The sequence below is a fragment of the Protobothrops mucrosquamatus genome, unplaced genomic scaffold (assembly GCF_001527695.2).
Source record: "Protobothrops mucrosquamatus isolate PMUCROS unplaced genomic scaffold, P.Mucros_1.0 scaffold1767, whole genome shotgun sequence".
NCBI lineage: Eukaryota > Metazoa > Chordata > Lepidosauria > Squamata > Viperidae > Protobothrops > Protobothrops mucrosquamatus.
In genome coordinates, this window is record NW_015387907.1 from 167318 (window position 1) to 185066 (window position 17749).

At 38.1% G+C, this 17749-nt stretch overlaps 2 protein-coding genes across 2 annotated transcripts in view; one reads left to right on the forward strand and one right to left on the reverse strand.

Annotated features, from left to right (window-relative positions):
- CFAP100 (cilia and flagella associated protein 100) overlaps positions 1 to 5526 on the forward strand; it is a 31834-nt gene extending 26308 nt beyond the window's left edge. The window contains exons 15-16 of the mRNA XM_015823095.1: positions 342 to 435; positions 3171 to 5526. Coding sequence (XP_015678581.1) covers positions 342 to 435; positions 3171 to 3284 — 208 coding nt within the window. The 3' untranslated portion in view covers positions 3285 to 5526. The remainder of the gene's footprint in view (positions 1 to 341; positions 436 to 3170) is intronic.
- A 48-nt stretch (positions 5527 to 5574) lies between these two features.
- On the reverse strand, positions 5575 to 17744 carry ZXDC (ZXD family zinc finger C; the record flags this gene model as incomplete). Its single annotated transcript, XM_015823093.2, has 9 exons — positions 5575 to 6228; positions 6569 to 6670; positions 8629 to 8783; positions 10663 to 10753; positions 12732 to 13417; positions 15579 to 15749; positions 16809 to 16939; positions 17251 to 17329; positions 17585 to 17744. Coding segments are annotated over 9 exons (1662 nt in total), but the record flags the coding sequence as incomplete, so codon positions are not given.
- Between the last annotated feature and the right edge of the window lie 5 nt (positions 17745 to 17749).

The window sequence follows — 17749 nt, forward strand, 5'->3', positions numbered from 1 at the left end:
AACGCCCCCCTGGTCACGGCCGACAAATGGTCATCCAGTGCCAGCCGCGAATCCAGGAGGACTCCCAAGTTGTGCGCCCTCTCCGAGGGGGCCAAAGTTTCGCCCCCTATAGTCAGCGATGGTGTCAGCTGACTATGCCGAGGCGCTGGCAACCACAGCCACTCGGTCTTGGAAGGGTTGAGCCTGAGTCTGTTCCTCCACTCGGTCTTGGAAGGGTTGAGCCTGAGTCTGTGAAGAGCAAAGGTCTTTGTGGATCCAACGCTCAGTAGAATTCTCCAAGACAATTTTGGGCTTATGCGACTTGCAATTCTAACTTTTAATCTGCTCTTTTATTTGGCCAGGATGAGAGAAGAAAAGATAAGGCAGCAGAGACAGTTGCAGGAGGAGAGGCTGCAGCGGGCCCTGGCAAGAGCACAAGCTGATGTTAAGAAGAAGGTATGTTGAATATCTCCTGAGCATCTGCTGTTGCATCTTTTTGTGATTTCAGTAGCTCAGACTATTTTATCAATTCTCCCATCCAAAGCCTTTTGTAACTCTAGTTCAGAACGGTTTATACATGAGGCACCAATAAAGGAGAATATTTGCAGCTCAGGGTTGAAATGATGGGTCCTTGGTGCCCTCTGAGCTTGTTTTCCTGCAGATGTTTCATTAACCAAACTAGGTAACATTACTAGCACTGATATTACCTAGTTTGGGCAATGAAATGTCTGCAAGAAAGCAAGAAAACTCAGGGAGCACCAAAGACGCTTCATGCCTACACATGAACAAGAATAAGGTCTGACTGGATTCAGTATCTACATTTGTGCCTTGTTTCTAAGACCAAAGATTGCAAATCCAAAGGGATTTTTGATTAGTGATATTTCTTGCTATAAAGTGAAAACCTAGCTCAGGCTTTCCCCTTTCTACATTTTACTATTACATATAATGAAAATAGTAAGGACTACTACTACTACTACTACTACTACTACTACTACTACTACTAATAATAATAATAATAATAATAATAGCAACCGTGGTGGTCCAATAGTTAGAATGCAGTATTGCAGGCTAACTCTGCTCACTGCCAGGTGTTCGATCCTGACGGGCTCAAGGTTAACTCGGACTTCCATCCCTCATTGATAAAAATGAGGAGCCAATATTGGTGGGGGCAATATTGAGTTGAGGAAGTTGTTCATTTTCTGAATCAATGCATGAGATTGACCACAATGGACTAAAAGAAAACCAATCCTTATAAATGGAGATAATCTTAAAACAGAGATGCCTTAGTGGAAGAAAATAAAAATTTGAATAGTAATTCAGCTGATTTTGGATAAGATCATCTTTCTCTGAAGAATCCGTTTTTCTAGCCAGTTAGTACATATGCCAACTGGGTCAGCTCCTAACAAAGTTAGAAAAAGACCACAATAATGACACATTTTAGTTACATGTAAGTTAGGTAACTGCAATGTGCTCTGCATGGAATTATCCTCTGGATCTTTGAGAAAATTAAGAGCTGCCATAACAGAGAACAGAGGAATCTAGCACATTTACAAGTAGAACCATGTCTGCGTTGCTTATCAGGCTCTCTCCAGGCACAATTTGAAGCATTTATTACCTTTAAAATTCTAAATGGCTTAGATCCAGAAGGCAGTGTCCGTGGACCAGTACCGAGCCATGGCATGCCAGCAACCAGTCTGCATAAACAAGGAAAGCCCCATCTACAGGATGCAGGCAGCACACAAAACCACGCCCCTTCCGATCCATGGAAAAACCTCTCCCCATGTAACCAGTCCCTGGTGCCAAAAAGGTTGGGGACCTTTGCCTTAAGGCATGGGTATCAAACTCGATCACATTACGTGACGTATTGTGACGTTTTTTGCCTTTGCAGAGCCGGGGTGGGCGTGGCCTGCATGTAATGCATCTGGCCCGTGGGCCGCCAGTTTGACAACTCTGCCTATGTAAGGGTTGCCTATATAAGGCTTCTGGTGATTTTCAACACCACTACTATACCAAAAGTGTGATTGGTAATGCAAATAAATAAATTGGTTGTTGCTCAGCAAAAGAACATATTAGAGCACAGGTGTCAAACTCGCCGTGTCACATGACATGTCACGACATATCACAACATTTTTCCGCATTGCTGGAGCTGGGGTGGGTGCGGCCTCCGCATGATACAACTGCCTGCGGCATGGCAGTTTGACACCCCTGTATTAGAGGATACGTGAGAATTGTAGAACTCCAGTAACTTGGGAACCCAGGTTGGCACTTAACCGTGATTACAATTTCATTTTACAGGAAGCGATAAACCTTTTTTGTTTTTACTACCTCATAATTTATCCCACCGTTTCAATGCTTTGTACTGACCTTAACTACTGCTAGCCTCTCTCAGTGATGCAGAAATACCAGAAAGGCAGAATTCCTTATGTATAAAAATAATGCACATCTATCAAGCAGCATCAAGACAGTAGCGCTGATAGGATGCTATCCTAGAGGTGCGACACAAGTTTCATTGTTTATTCCAGCAATGGCAGAATAATACTGCCTGGTTATAGATAAAGAGATAGAACTTTATATCTACACAAAATATCAGTTCTAACATTTTACCAGATATTTTACTTTCCAAATTGAACATTTTGAGATAATTCTCTAGGGATTTTGTTGTTGTTCACACATGCCTTCCATAACTCATGAGGTTACGTACTGAACCTAACTATGATTTGAGAATTAGAAATCACAAATCATAGAGAATTTTTGAGTCATTGTACATTAAATCAGGCACTTGAATGAAGTGGTAGAGAAATTATTACTGGTGTTCTACCTAAGTTTTAGTTTACTGAATAGTAAACGCAACTGTAATTATTTTTATTGTTAAGGAGTATCTTCTGCCAAGAAAGACAGGTAAAAATAGTTCCAAATTTTTAAATAAGTATTGAATATTCCTTGCTGGAAGAAGCCATCTTTCTTCCTGTTATACTCATATTGAATGAAATAATGACAGAAGGGAAGAAGCATAGTTAGAAACTTCTTTGTGGAAGGAAGAAATAAAACCGTGCCCAGGTAAAAAAAAGGTGGTCAGGAGAAGTTGGCCCTGCTTTGACCGATATACACTTAGCCCAAAATGAATTTATTTGCATTATTTCAGTATAAAATGTGCAGAGTTGTTCTTAAGTGTCCCTGTGATCATTTTTTAGACTGGCCGAAGATTAATTTTTCGTTCTGAGCCTCCTGCTTTCAAGGAGAAAGAAGATGAGGATCAGGGGCTGATCGATAAAGAAAAAGAAGAGCTGCTCTATTACTTTACTTAGCAGTCGAAAGCTACAAGACATTATGAAGCATACTGCAAATTACAATCTTAACAAGAAAATGTTTCAACAGATAACTCTGCAAATTTGGGGAGAAAGCTACTCTATCCTAAGTATAGCGACATACAATAGATCAAAATATAGACGACATCTTTTCATAGTTGTAAATCAGAAATCCAAATGTTGCTCAATTTCTTTTGTCAATAAATGAAAACTTAGTGATAGAAAACAATGTCTACCAAAGTGACCAAAGATCAGACTAAAGTCTTGCAGCTAGGAAAATAGATATATCAGTGACAAATATGATTTTTTTTTAAAAAAAATTCAATCTTCAATATCAGGTTCAATTTTTTTTGTAATTAAGCAGATTCTATGGATATCACAAAAATAAAAGTTGAAATGAAGAAAATGGACATTAATTAATTTTATTAGTCCTTTTAACTCCGTGATTATAAATATCCATTGCCAGCAATGGACTTTGCCAGAATAAATCTAATGCTTGCTCTCAAGCAATTAGGAATTTACAATGAGTTAAAACTGAGTGGTATATAAACTTCATAAAAGAACACATTTGTCTGTCCAAGAGAAGCAATTACTTATTTTTCAATAAGCAAAGACTCCGTAAAACAGAAGCACCACAACAAATGATACAATTCACATTCTTACCAAGTTAGGGATCCTCTTTGAGTTAAAAAGAATTGAGTGGTCTGCCCCATACTTAGTAGGAATGGAGGCCACATAAAATGTTTTTTTTTACTCAAAGAAAAGGAATAAGGAATGAACAGGCTTCTTGTGGTCCACCTATTTAATCTAAATCTACCTGTGTGTCTTTATAACAGACAGGTGTGCTTGCATTCCAGTTTACAGAGGATCACAATCACAGTAAGTGTGTGAACTATTCCACTGAGTTTTTGAAGTGACAATTGTTGAGGACAAAATGCCCCCATTTATCTTGAAAACTGAACCTTGGTGATAGAAAGAAAAGACAAGAGGTTTACAAATAAGCAATTTCTTCACTTTTTCCACTGAGAGGTTTTATATCAGAAATAAAAATAATTTGTTTTGATAATGTAAATGTATAGTAATAGGTCAAGATAGTCAGGTAAATGTTTTACAGTCAATGAAAAATACCCGCCCAAGATTTTCTTTTTTCTAAAAAAAACAAAAAAACATCCACAAATCAAAATCTGAATTAATGTAATCTGTATAAAATGCTTCTAAACTACATTCTTCTGAAAATGAAGTTCAAAAGGCACAGGCATCAATTAGTATATTTCTATTTATGGGTAAGTCTTCTTAATTTGGAATAATCTACTGTGAATAATCCAAGACAGAATTTATCCATGGTTTAATAACACAGTAGAAAATAACATTTCCAAAGCCATTCCAGACATAATATCCTCCTGGCATATTGTATAAGGGAGACCAGGCCCAAGGACCTCCCTTCGGATTTCAATAGGTCTAGGAAATATATTTCCTAAGGCTCCTGACTTCCAAAACAGAGATGGCCACATGATGCACAGTGAACAGTATAAGGTCCAGAGAAGGCTGTTTATCAGTCTTCCTCTTTTGTCAGTGCTGCTAGAAGATGTTGCAGAGGTAATAGGGCAAGGCTAGTTTTACTTAAGCACGAGTTCCAAGAATACAAATTTAGAATGTGATGGAAGAAGGGTCAATTTAGAGAAATTTGTTGCTCGCTCATATATTCAAAGCAATTAACCTTTCATTTTCTCCTAACTGTAAATAAATAAGCAAAATTCGAACGTGTTCCTTTGTGGGATATCTTTGTATAAAAAACAACAATGCTCACACAACTTTTTTTAACTAAGCCGTACATATGTATAATTTTAATGCCATGTGGCATGTCATGAATAAAATGCTTTAAGTTCCAGACTTAAATTCTATTGTAAAACACTGACATCTTATTTATTTCTCTGCTTAGCTGAAGTCTTAGTATTTCTTCTTAAAAGTCTGTATGAATTAATTCTATTATCTTATAATAAAAGATAGGTATTTTAAAAACATATAAAGATGTATTTTTTCGTTTCGGTCAAGATGTTACTTTTATATGCTACTGACACTAGCTGGAAGCTCTTTCTGCAGCCAGATAGTCTGTATGTAAATAGTAGGCAGACCGTCATTTCAACATTAATTTAGGAGTAAGTTCTACTGAAATCAGCAAAACCTATTTTTGACCAAAAATGCACCATGATGGGTATATGTAATAAAGGTGACTTTGTACAAATTGGCAATACTGTTTTATATTACTGTAAACATAACCAAAGTGGTAAGAAATAACATGTGCTAGGCAGCTTTCTCACGTTCCGTGTAAAATGCTAAATTAGAGATAGCAAGAGCAAGAAATCATATTGCTCTACTAATTCAACCTTTACTATCCCTGAGTATGGTACTATTTTTATGCTCTTATCTCTTTAAAATGTCAGTTTGCAAAAATAAATTGGCCTTCCTGCTTATTCCTTCATTTTAACCCCAAATTTAATTCATTTCAAGAAAAAAGTGCTAAGCTTAATTATCTACTATTTTGAGAATTGTTCTTAATTCTTAATTATTCTTAAAATCAATGTGGGATATCACCACTGCACGTTCGCTCTAATGCAGGACTCTAATTCCCCCATATGTTCCTTTTCCTGACTCTAAGATAGAACATACCAAGATCTCAAATTGCCTTATCAAATAAAATTTACTGAACAAGTTTTCTGTTGCACGATAACCATCAAGCATCCCAGCACTGGTGAGCATGCTTCCATTGTTTACTTTTTCCTTTCAAAGCAGGAACAGACTCTTATTTCTCAGGATGCTTCTGTGTCTGAAAGTTCCAATGCTTCTATCTCCAACGAAATCATTCAAGGTCTTGTAGATTAATGGTGCTTCCTGTAAACTGGGAATTATCAGAATTGGCATCTTCTTCAGCAGAATTGTGTGGCTCCTGTTTAATTCAAGATGTTAAAGAAAGGTTCAGAACTTCACAATTTGCAATTGATCAACTACACTCCTTAGATTACAAAAACACTGCACTCTTTAAAATCTATTAACTTCATGTTTACAGGAATGAACTACTCATATTTCTCAACAGTTAAAATCCTCACTAAAAAGTCTGCAACATGTTTCTATTACTTTCTTCTCCTTTACATTACACTGTAAAAATTAAAAGACACAACCAAACACAGAAGGCACCTTATTGTAAACTTAAAAGTAGTGGTTAATGTTACGATAGCGAATCAGCTGAAGCTGCATTTATCCAATGTTGCAACTCAAAAGTTTTGTACCTGAAGAATATGAACAGGTAAATCTACTGTCAGCTGAGAGTGTGAGGAGGAAGATTGAGAACTGAGCTGGAAGGGTAGATCTCCTTCTCCTGGAGAATCATCCTAACAACAAAGGAGACAAAATGAGTTTCTAACTACAAACAGCATTCTCCTATCCGAACAACCAACTGGTCACTTTACAAACATGTGGATATGCTTAGCAGCAGCAATATATAACTTCAATTAGGAGCCCTTTCACTGAGGCCAGAGCAACAAAAACATATCATTATCTAACATTGACTTAATGCACATATATTAATAAATCCTACTGCAATCAACTTCTTTCAGAAAGCAAAAATTGTCACCAGTTTTTGCTAAAGTAAGTCCATTCCAGAACTTCTCCATCTTTGTTTGCAGAATAAGCATACAGTCAATTTGATTTTAGCGTGGTCCGTTTTGGTGATACCCATCTATGGTGTCATATTTGAGATTGCCGGAAGAAAAAAGAAACTGGAGAACCAGTTTGGAGTAGTGATTAAAGTGCTTGACTAAAGATCAGAGGCCTAAGCCAGCTGCGTGACTTTGGGCCAGTTACTCTCTCACAGAACAAACCACCCCTAAGGGTGGTTGTTGTGAAGAAAATAAGAGCTGTTCCAAGTAATGTTGTCTCTAAAGCATTTTTTCTATTGCAAGTAGTCCTCACTTAACAGTCACAACTGAGACCAGTAATTCTGTCTCTAAAGTGACATGGTTGTTAAGCAAAACATCATGTGACTGTGACTTGTGGTTTTACTATTGGCTTCTCCATTGATTCCACTTCTCAGAAGCTGGTTGTGAAGCACCCGAACCTATGACCAGGGGGATGCTGGTCATAAGTGCAAAGACCAGTCATAAAGTTACTTTTTCAGTGGTTTTGTAACTTCGAACATCACTAAACAGAAAAGTTAAGTAAGGACTACCTGTATTCCAAATGCTATCTTAATTTCAACGTCAGCATTCTAGGAAGCTCCTATAATCTATATGACATTATTAGGTGCCATGTTAATAAGGCACTACAAGTCCTCATAGGTTTCTCTGCAACTGAAGACTCAGATCACTGGCTTGGTTTTGAATTTATATCATTCTATTGTTTGAGGACTTTGAGCCTTTTGACATCCATCTATTAGCAACGCTGGTACTCCATTTCATCTATAATTTTTCTTCTCTGAAGTAAAAAATCTGATGCTTCTCTGATGTAAAGTGACTCATTCCGCCCCCTTTAGGTTTGCTAGTTCCTATAATGTCAATACTGAATCTCAATATTTCTAATCTGACATGAAATATGTTTTGATTCATGGTTCTGACGTTCCATGCACCAGTAGTACATTTATTACTGCAGCAAGGTACCAGGGTGTATTTTTAGTAGCACATCTCTCTTTTCACAGGTGGAGAAATCCTAGAACCACATAGTTGAGGAGCACAAAATTGCACCTGAACTCATTTCCCCCCCTCCTCCCTGACTTTCTCAACTGCCAAATACATCTTTTTACATTTCTCTGTTATTTATTACCAGCATCCTTCAAAAAAATAATAATCTATATAAATAAAAATGTAAATGTTCGTTTGTTCAAAATCTTAAATCTCCGAAAGTTCTTCACTGATTGCTTTGAAATTTTGACACAACGTTGCATTCGAATACGCACGTGTTTTTATATACCTACTATTATATAGATGTCACACCTATGACACAAACGTGCACTTTCTCTTTTCTTTCTTTTCCATTTAACCAGACTGAGCCACAGCAACGCGTGGCCGGGTACAGCTAGTAGCAAATATTTATTTCTGAAGCAAAAGAATGGCAAAACTAATTTGGTCATGTGATTAAAAAAACCAGATGGAAATTTTAGACATGATTAAAAAAAATACTGGAAACTTAAAACTTTGCAATTATTTCCTAAGCAGAATTTGGGTTTGCTGCACCAAATCCTAACATGCTTGCTCTATCTAGCTATCTCCACAACATATTGTATCACAAATCCCAGCTACACGTTCCTGAAAAAAAAACCAGATTGTTTTCCATAAGTTAAATTGCAAATTGTTACCTGAAGCAACTGAATTTGAACAAACTGTGTGCCAGCCGAAGGGTCTCTTACTGTTAGATTTCCATTAGGCAAAATACTGTTGCATAACCGATTTCCAGGACTAAAACAGTTAACTTTATCATTTTTGCTTTTTCTTATACCAGAGTCAGTTGAGCCTGAAATAAAGAGGTGGCATTTGTAAATATAAAGCTGCATTCTGAAGCAAATTTCATTACATCTCTGAAAATACTTCTCCTAAACATCTCTGAATACAACATACGATCTTACCATGTAGGGAGCAGATTATTTAAACACTGTTATTATGCATATTAATAGTTGAGGCCGCATACAAACAGTCTATTCGCAAACAAAGGAGAAAGAGCAATTTTTACACCTATTCATTACCTAGTGACTTTCATCTTCTAAAAATTTACTCCTAAGAACTGGGAGATCTTTCAGAATAGGAGGAAAGATTATATATTCACTGGCCTTGGAAAGGAAGGATTATAAAAAAATTACTTAATCTAAAAATGCCAACAGTGCTGTTCCTGTCCTGTATAAAGATCTGAAACCTGACTGAGAAGGGTCCAGATCATCAATTTTAGCCAATATCCTGTGGAATTGAAATACCATCATCTTCTAAACCACCTTCCCTAAAAAGGAAAGGTGGAAGATTAGATAAAAATTGTCTACAATAGTGGGGCCAATAACCGTTTCTAGTGGAGAGGGTACACTATTGCCTCTTTAAAAGCTGTCATCACCCCCTCTCGTGAAGGATGAATTCACCATTGCTTGAGCCGCCCACATGAGCAGCCAGGAGGGATATGGATCTAGCCCACAGGTGATGGCATTTGTAGCCCAAAGGACCCTGCCCACTTCCTCAGGTCCAACATGGTAAAACTGTCCCCAATAACGGATTAAGCCTGTTCCCTGGGCATCTCCACAGGATTTGAACCATGCTTGGCATCCAACTGATCCAGATCCAGGCAATTTTATCTACCAGTTATGCACAAAGTTCCTCTTTTCAGCTCTCTAAAGTCTTCTGTGAACCACAGGGAGCAACAGGCCAAATGGGCACAATCCTATCCAAGGCTCTGGCCACCTCTCTATTCTAGGTAGCTGCCAGAACCCCCACAGGACTCGACTCCCTTGTAGTTGCTATAAAGAAGACTCAAAACTGCTCTTTAACTTCCTTTTTCCTTTGTTCATCTGTACAGTTTCTATCATTTTTTTCCTACTTTATATACTTTTCCTCGTTTTATCTTTTAATTATGTAAAAACTCTTGATAAAATTATATACACATATATAGAGGGAGAGAGAATATGAGTTATTCTGGGCAAGAATTCTAAATGCTGTAGCCTACAGCGCTCCCAACCCCCCCCCCCAATCATTTTGTAAATAATGGTTCAATATGTATTTCGGCAAGTAGTTTGTTGTGTGTGGATGTGTTCAATGGTGTTTTCTAGAGGTCTGGTGGGTACTTGATGCCGGTAGATAATGTGTGCTAATCAAGAATTGTTTGTTTCAACTTCAAAGGTCTAGTATATATTTATATGCTGCGGATGAAATGTATCTCACAAAACTAAAAAAAATTGTCCTGTACAGCCAAGATAAATATTCCACTAGGAGCTTCAAAATTGGGGTATCTGTGAGCCATCTGAAGGCTTGCTAATTCTGAATAAATGTGAATTTAGATCATATTGCAAATTTTAAGTTACAATTGCCACTCTATTTAACCTTGAGGGAGGGGGGGCTTTGAGTCCTAGCAGCCGCTTGGATAAGTTCCTGCAGTTTTCTTGGCAAGGTCTTTCGGAAGCGGTTTGTCCCTTGCCTCTTTTCAGGGCTGAGGAAGAGTGACTGGCACAAGGTCATCCAGCTGGCTTTGTGCGTAAGGCAGAACTAGAACTCAGGGTCTCCTGGTTTTTAGCCTGATGCCTTCACCACTACACCAAACTGACTCTCTATTCAACTTGGGAGTCTAAATATAATGATACTACCCTCAGATCCAGTTTGGTGTATACACAATATACTGTACTGAAATAATTAATACTCACCTATGTCATTCCCATTCCCATTTCCTTTTTGTTTTCTTTTTTTGGCAAGCTGAATAGCTCGATAATCTGTTCTCGCAGACCCACCACTCTCCTGATGACACAAAAGGGTTTGTTCACATCACTAAATCCAGGTAGACTGTTAGATGTGCAACTTTTCATTAGGAATGCCGTTTCCTCCTAATAACATGGATGAATCCCTAACAGCTTCCTTGCTTATGTTGAGTTCTGTGTAGCATCCTTCCGCTTAAGTCCGTAGGATTTTACTCTACTAGACGTTGCTGACTACAGAGCTGGTGCTCATCTTTGTTTCAAGGCCATTGAGCCAGCGCTGCCCGAAGAAACTTCCATGGTTATATGGCCAGCATGATGTCATGGAGCGCGGTTTTCTCCCCACCAAAGTGGTACCTATTTATCTACGTGCATTTGTATACTTTTGAACTGCTAGGTGGGCAGGAGCTAGGTCAGGGGTAGGCAACCTTGCCTCTTTTATGACTCGTGGACTTCAACTCCCAGAATTCCTGAGCCTCAGGAATTCTGGGAGTTGAAGTCCACGAGTCATAAAAGAGCCAAGGTTGCCTACACCTGAGCTAGGTGAAGATGGGTGCTCAACCTGTTGCACGGTGCTTGAGTCTCAAACGTGTGTCTTAACCACTGAGCCACTGCAACGCTCCGTCTATTATTAAGTCCATAGACAAAATAAATTTCCCTTCCTTTTGTAAAACACCAAAATCCGATATAAAACCTCACAGAACAGATTATTTTTCAGAGGGGGGCTGCAGAAAATAGAGACATTTTACTGTGCAAGCTATCTTTGCATGCAATCCTGTATATATGTCAGTATATATTTTAATAAGATAAGGCATGCAATCAAAGGCATATTTCAACAACATGATGGAGAAAACAAGGTCTAACAATGGCAAAACTTTTAAGAAACGTCTTTTTCTATAAGGGTGGATACAGTATACTTTTTTGTCACTCAATCCCAAAGCATACCTAGAGTTTTAAATATGAGGGCAATTCGGAAACAAACCTCCGTTTGGTTATCGATGACAGACACTCGCAGATACAGAACTTTTATTATACACGTTGGAAAAACTACAACATTACATTACTTTTCGACATAATCGCCATTCAAATTGAGGCGCTTGTCGTAACGTCTTACAAGCTTTGAAATTCCATAGTGGTTGTCGCTCGCCGCCAAATCTGGGCTATAGGCGGGTGATCAAAAACATCCCAACGGAACTGCTTCAAAAGTTCTTGGGTGCGTCTAGCGTTGTGCGGGCGAGCACTACGGTGGACCAACACCACACCGGAAGTCAGCATGCCCCGACTCGTTATGGATGGCTCATCTGAATTTTCGTAAGGTTTCACAGTAGACATCTGAATTGATGGTCGAACCACGTTCCATGAACTTCACTAGCAGTTACTCCTTTGGCATCTTCACATTTGGCGGGATTGTCTATGGCACCACTTCCGGTGTGGTGTTGGTTCACGATAATGTTTGCCCGCACACCGCTAGACGCACCCAAGAACTTTTGAAGCAGTTCCGTTGGGATGTTTTTGATCATCCCCCCCAAAGCTGAGATTGGGCACCGAGCGGCTATTACTAAGGACTTTCAAACCTTGTAAGACGTTACAAGTGCCTCAATTTGAGTGATTATGTCGAAAAGTAATGTAACGTTGTAGTTTTCTACTGTGTATAACATTATTTCTGTTTCTGCGAGGGTCTGCCATTGATAACCAAAAGGAGGTTTATTTCCAAATTGCCCTCGTATTTACAACGGTTTGGGGAGGAAATAACGAATAAAAATTAAGCTTTGGTTTCTAAGCTCCTGCTATGAAAAAGACTATCCTCTTTCACTTAATACGATGCACAACATGTAAAAGCACTGAATCACTTTCACAGGCAGAAACAATTTATGCCACTTACATTATACAAAATACATGGTGACTCCACTCGGGGCAGACATTCCATAAACCTTTTTGATCTGGTAGAGAATGACTCACAGTGACAATATCCTCAAAACTAAGACAGTAATAAAAACTAGTTACTTAGGGTTATTGCATACCGGAATAGAGCTGCCAGTCCCTGTGCTCAGATCAGTTTCTTTCTGTGCACTGTAACTTCCTGAAGGGTTGGAGAACACATACTGAGTGACCACTTTGCTGCCTTCTTGTTGCTCCACAACGTCCAGGCTAGGAAGCAAAGTTTGCTCTGCTTTATTTGGAGCTAATAATTCAGCTGTATTGTTTCCACCAAGGCTGCTGGAAGGGGTTAAAGTGGCCGTGTCTACTGACAGGTTATTGCTAGAAGTCAAACCGTGCAAGTCTTGACTGGAACTTTTTGTTGACAAAGATGCTAATGAGCCTAAGGCTTCTGCATTCACAGTCTGTACCTCATCCAAACTTAAAGTGCTTTGCTGTAAAACGGTGGTGGTGGTTCCCAATAAAAGAGAGCTATCCAGGCTGTGTGGAATGTCACTGCTAGCCACTAAAATCAGTGGGTCAACTGTCTGAGCAAGGGAGCTGCTATTGACAGACAGACTGCCTCCAAGCGTAGAGCCCACTGAAGCAACATCTATGGTAAGGATTCCAGAGTTTATGAGAGCCATATCAGCTGAAATTCCAGAGGAGTTCCCAGATACACTAGAAAAAAGGGACACCAGATCTACATTGCTGAGGTCACTTTGTCCTGAATTGGCAAGTTCGCTGCTAGGTGTGAGGGAACCAATGGTTTCCATCTGATTTAATAGATCTGAAACAAAGCAAAATGTTTTTATAAGGTTACCTAGTTACTATGATAGGTATCCTATAAATCTTGCCTCGTTCCTCTCCCTCCAATTTGGCTACATAGCCTCATTCCAAGAACTTACGTCTTCCATTTCCAATCAAAGCAGCCAACACTATCTTCATTAAATTTGGAAGAAAACAGTACAGGTAGTCCTCAATTTACGACCACAATTGAGCCCAAAATTTATGTTGTTCAGTGAGAACTATGTTAAGTGAGTTTTGCCCCATTTTACAACTTTTCTCGCCACGTCTGTTAAGCGAATCACTGCAGTTCTTAAATTAGTAACACGGTTGTTAAATGAATCTGGTTTCCCCATGACTTTGCTTGTCAGGTCGCAAAAGGGGATCACATGATTCTGGGACACTGCAGCCATCATAAATGTGTGTCAGCTATCAAGCATCCGAATGTAAATCATGTGACCACGGGAGTGCTGTAACAGTCATAAGTGTGAAAAATGGTCATAAGTCACTTTTTTCAGTGCCACTGTAACTTCAAATGGTTACTAAATGAACTGTTAGAAGTTGAGGACTACCTGTAGTGTCAGAACTCAATGCTACTATGCCACGGTAGTGTAATTTTGTTAGGATTTCAGATAATCTCTACTTCTTGTTAACACATATTCAGACTTCCATAATATGCTATGCATCCCTAGCAAAATGGATAGTGCTAGAAGTAATTTTCACACAACTAGCAGTTAAGTGCCAGCAGTATTTATAGAGGATGTGAACGGAGGCATTATGGTGTAAAGCTCTGCTCTGTCCTTAAGTATGAGAGTTGTAATATCTCACTACATATAAAAGGGCAGATCTTTGCAGCATTGTGGCACAAGACCCACTCCTCCTTTATGTGCATTTTACTATTACGCTATGTAAGAAAGACAGAACTTTGGGCAAAACACATCATTTGTCATTCTCAGCTTGCTAATCTTGGCTGAACCATACAGAAAAGCAAGTCACACAGAATACTAGGGTTTCTATATGAATTATTCAGAAGACATTTTCAATAATAAAGAAGGTATTTGTAGTAGCATCAACTGAGAAAACCTTTGAGCAATACCCAAAATGGTTGTTTCACTGCCCACACTTAGGTGACCCATTTATTTTGCATTCAATGTTTATGTTTCTCCTACTATACCCACTTCTTGCTCCCGCTGAACAATGTCATAATCACCTTTGCTTCTTTTGATAGGTATTATTTGAAAGATTACTTAAAACCCTACACTCATATTCCTACCTTTCATAAACATTTTATCTACATTCATTTACTTGCTGTTATTTTTGCCATTTATGTATAGCCTGCCATCGTTCATTCATTTTCTTTGTTAAATATAGCTAACTAATAACTAATTTGGTCTTTGATACATTAATTTTCAGATCCACAATCCTGGTTACCATAAAAATTGCCACAGTAGTGGCAATACTGTCTGCCTATGAAAATACATACATAATATTTCACCAGATAATAGCTCCTGTAACATCACTACAATCTTTTCTTTATTCATTTATCTTTAAATAATCAAGGAGGATCACCCACCCTTGGCTAACTCACTCCTCAATTCTGAACAATCTGCTAAGCATTCCAGTTATCATTACTCATTACATCCAGCAATTAGAATAGAATAGAATAACAGAGTTAGAAGGGACCTTAGAGGTCTTCTAGTCCAAGCCTCTGCTCAGGCAGGAAGCCCTATAAACAACACTATGTTAATATAAAATGTCTTATAGCTCAAAACCATTCATTTTATCATTATGCTTTCTGTAAATCAATAGTAAACATTGTTTTCAACATTTATACATATATCAAGTATCCACAAAAGAACAAATCAGATATATAGACTATAGGTCCCCAACCCCCAGTCTGTGGACCATGCATGCCAGAAACTGGGCCGCACAAACAAGCGAAGCCCCATCCATGGGATGCGGGCAGTATACGAAACCACGCTCCCCTCCAGTCCGTGGAAAAACCTCTCTCCATGGAACTGGTTGGGGACCACTGATATAGACCCAAATAATTAACTTCAGTGAAATGAATAAATCTTTTTTTTTTGCAAGATCTTTAGATATAACACATTCTATACATTATTCAAACCCCAGATAACTCAGTCTTCTAAGGAAGCAAATCATACCTGCACTAAAGTTGTGTTGCTTGACCATATGTGTTTTCATACTATGCTTTGAATTGAATAATTTGCTACAACTGGATACGGGGCAACGCATCTTCAATGAATCCACATCCTGAAGGTGTTTTTTGGAGTGAATATATAGACTACTGCGTGCTGAGAACTTTGCACAACAACCTGAAATATACAACAACTGGATCATCTATATAAATAAAAATGTAAATGTTCGTTTGTTCAAAATCTTAAATCTCCGAAAGTTCTTCACCGATTGATTTGAAATTTTGACACAACATTGCGTTCGAATACGCGTGTTTTTAAATACCTACTATTATATAGATGTCACACCTGTGACAGGTAAAAACATGCTTTTGAAAAACAGCGCCATCCGTTGGACGTAAAAGCAACACACGCTTTTACCAGACTAGCTGTACCCAGCCACAGCAACGCGTGGCTGGGTACAGCTAGTATGAATATAATATACATGTGTAGATTTAAACCCTATTATAAGAGTTTCCTATGAGATTGCAGACAGCACAGTTTTTCATAATCCCTTACTTCTAGACCTCGGTGTTTTGATTCCCCAGATCTTTACTCTTTCAATTTTCAATGATTTATAGATAAAACCTCAGACAGGTGACAAAGCTAAGAAAATGCTAAGGAGATAAACCAGTTTGAATGAGTTGTATACACAGTACTCAGTCTGTCACATCCCTATAGAGGAGCAAGAAGGACAGAGCTAAGCAAATATACTGACAGCAAAAATTACCTTTGAAAGGTGATCTTACAAATCTTAGAACAAAAGCTATAAATGCAATACCAGCTTCAAAAGCTTGTGAGAACAGAGCCAAATTAACTAAAAGAACTGCACTATCCAACTACGGTTGCATTTATCAAGGCAGTGGGAGCTTTAAAGATAATACAGAAATTAAATCTCCATCCTGCCCCCACTCCAATTTTATTTTTCTTTTGTTGGGGGATGTCCATATTCCCTAAAAATGAAAAAGAAGTCTTGAAATTAAATAGTTTTCGAAAGAAAAACGTTCCTTTGGAAGAAAGATTTATTTAGCTCCTTCTTCACAATTAGGTTGTACTTTAAAAGTATTTTCTTTCCTGTCGTGAGATTCAATAGCAATCCTTCAGCCCAGCAATCCTTCTGGCTATATAATATATATAGTTTGGTCTTTTCTACGTATCAATCAATCTATGCAGAAATAGAATCAAGTGTTTGAATAATACCTTCCACAGGGCATTCAAATGGTTTTGTACCAAGGTGAGTTATACTATGGCCTTTCAAATGTTCTGCTCTTGTAAAAGATTTTCCACAACCTTCTACAGAGCATGTGAATCTCCTGTCATCTTCATGTTTCCTACAAGAGTAATTAAATTGACATTAAGATCAAGCACTTCTTGCACAGAACTGAGAAAATCATATACCAATAGATTGAAGTCTGATACGTTTTTAAAGCCTATTACTAGACTTACTCCAAAAATGTTTTAGCTAAGCAGACTGCCTTCGCTCAACTTAAACAAAGTCTATTTATGTTAAGAGCATTTATTCAAGTTCATTTTCTATTACTGAACTTATAACTCTTCAAACTTAAACTGCAGTTTCTTTAAATACAATGTATACAATATTTGTTTAGCAATGATTTTCAGTATAATCAGTTGGAACATTTACCTTTTATGTCTTAATAGCTTAGACATGCTGGTGAAAGACCAGCCACAGCCTTCAAAGTCACAAATGAAAGGTCTTTCTCCTGAAAAAAAAAAGGCATACAAAAATTGCATATACAAAGACTAACACATTTGTTTTCAAAAATTCCTAATCTGGTTAGCAATTATATTCATTAACTTCTTTACATTGATGATTTTACCAATCAAATTCTTTACAACATACAGTTAAATCCTTGTCTATAAACAGGTTATCAGCTTTTAAGGATAGCATCTATCCAATCAACATATTGTTCTTTAAGCCAACCAAACGCAAACTTTAACAGTACCCTAGTTCACACCTGTGTGACTTCTCATGTGGATTTTCAGCCGGCAAGCTTTGTCATACTGCTTGTTACAGCCTGGGAAGGAGCAGGAAAACATTTCTTGTTCCCTGAAGTGGACTCGATTATGAGAAAATAATGCACTCACTGTTATGAAAGTCCTCTCACAACCTGGAGAAAAAA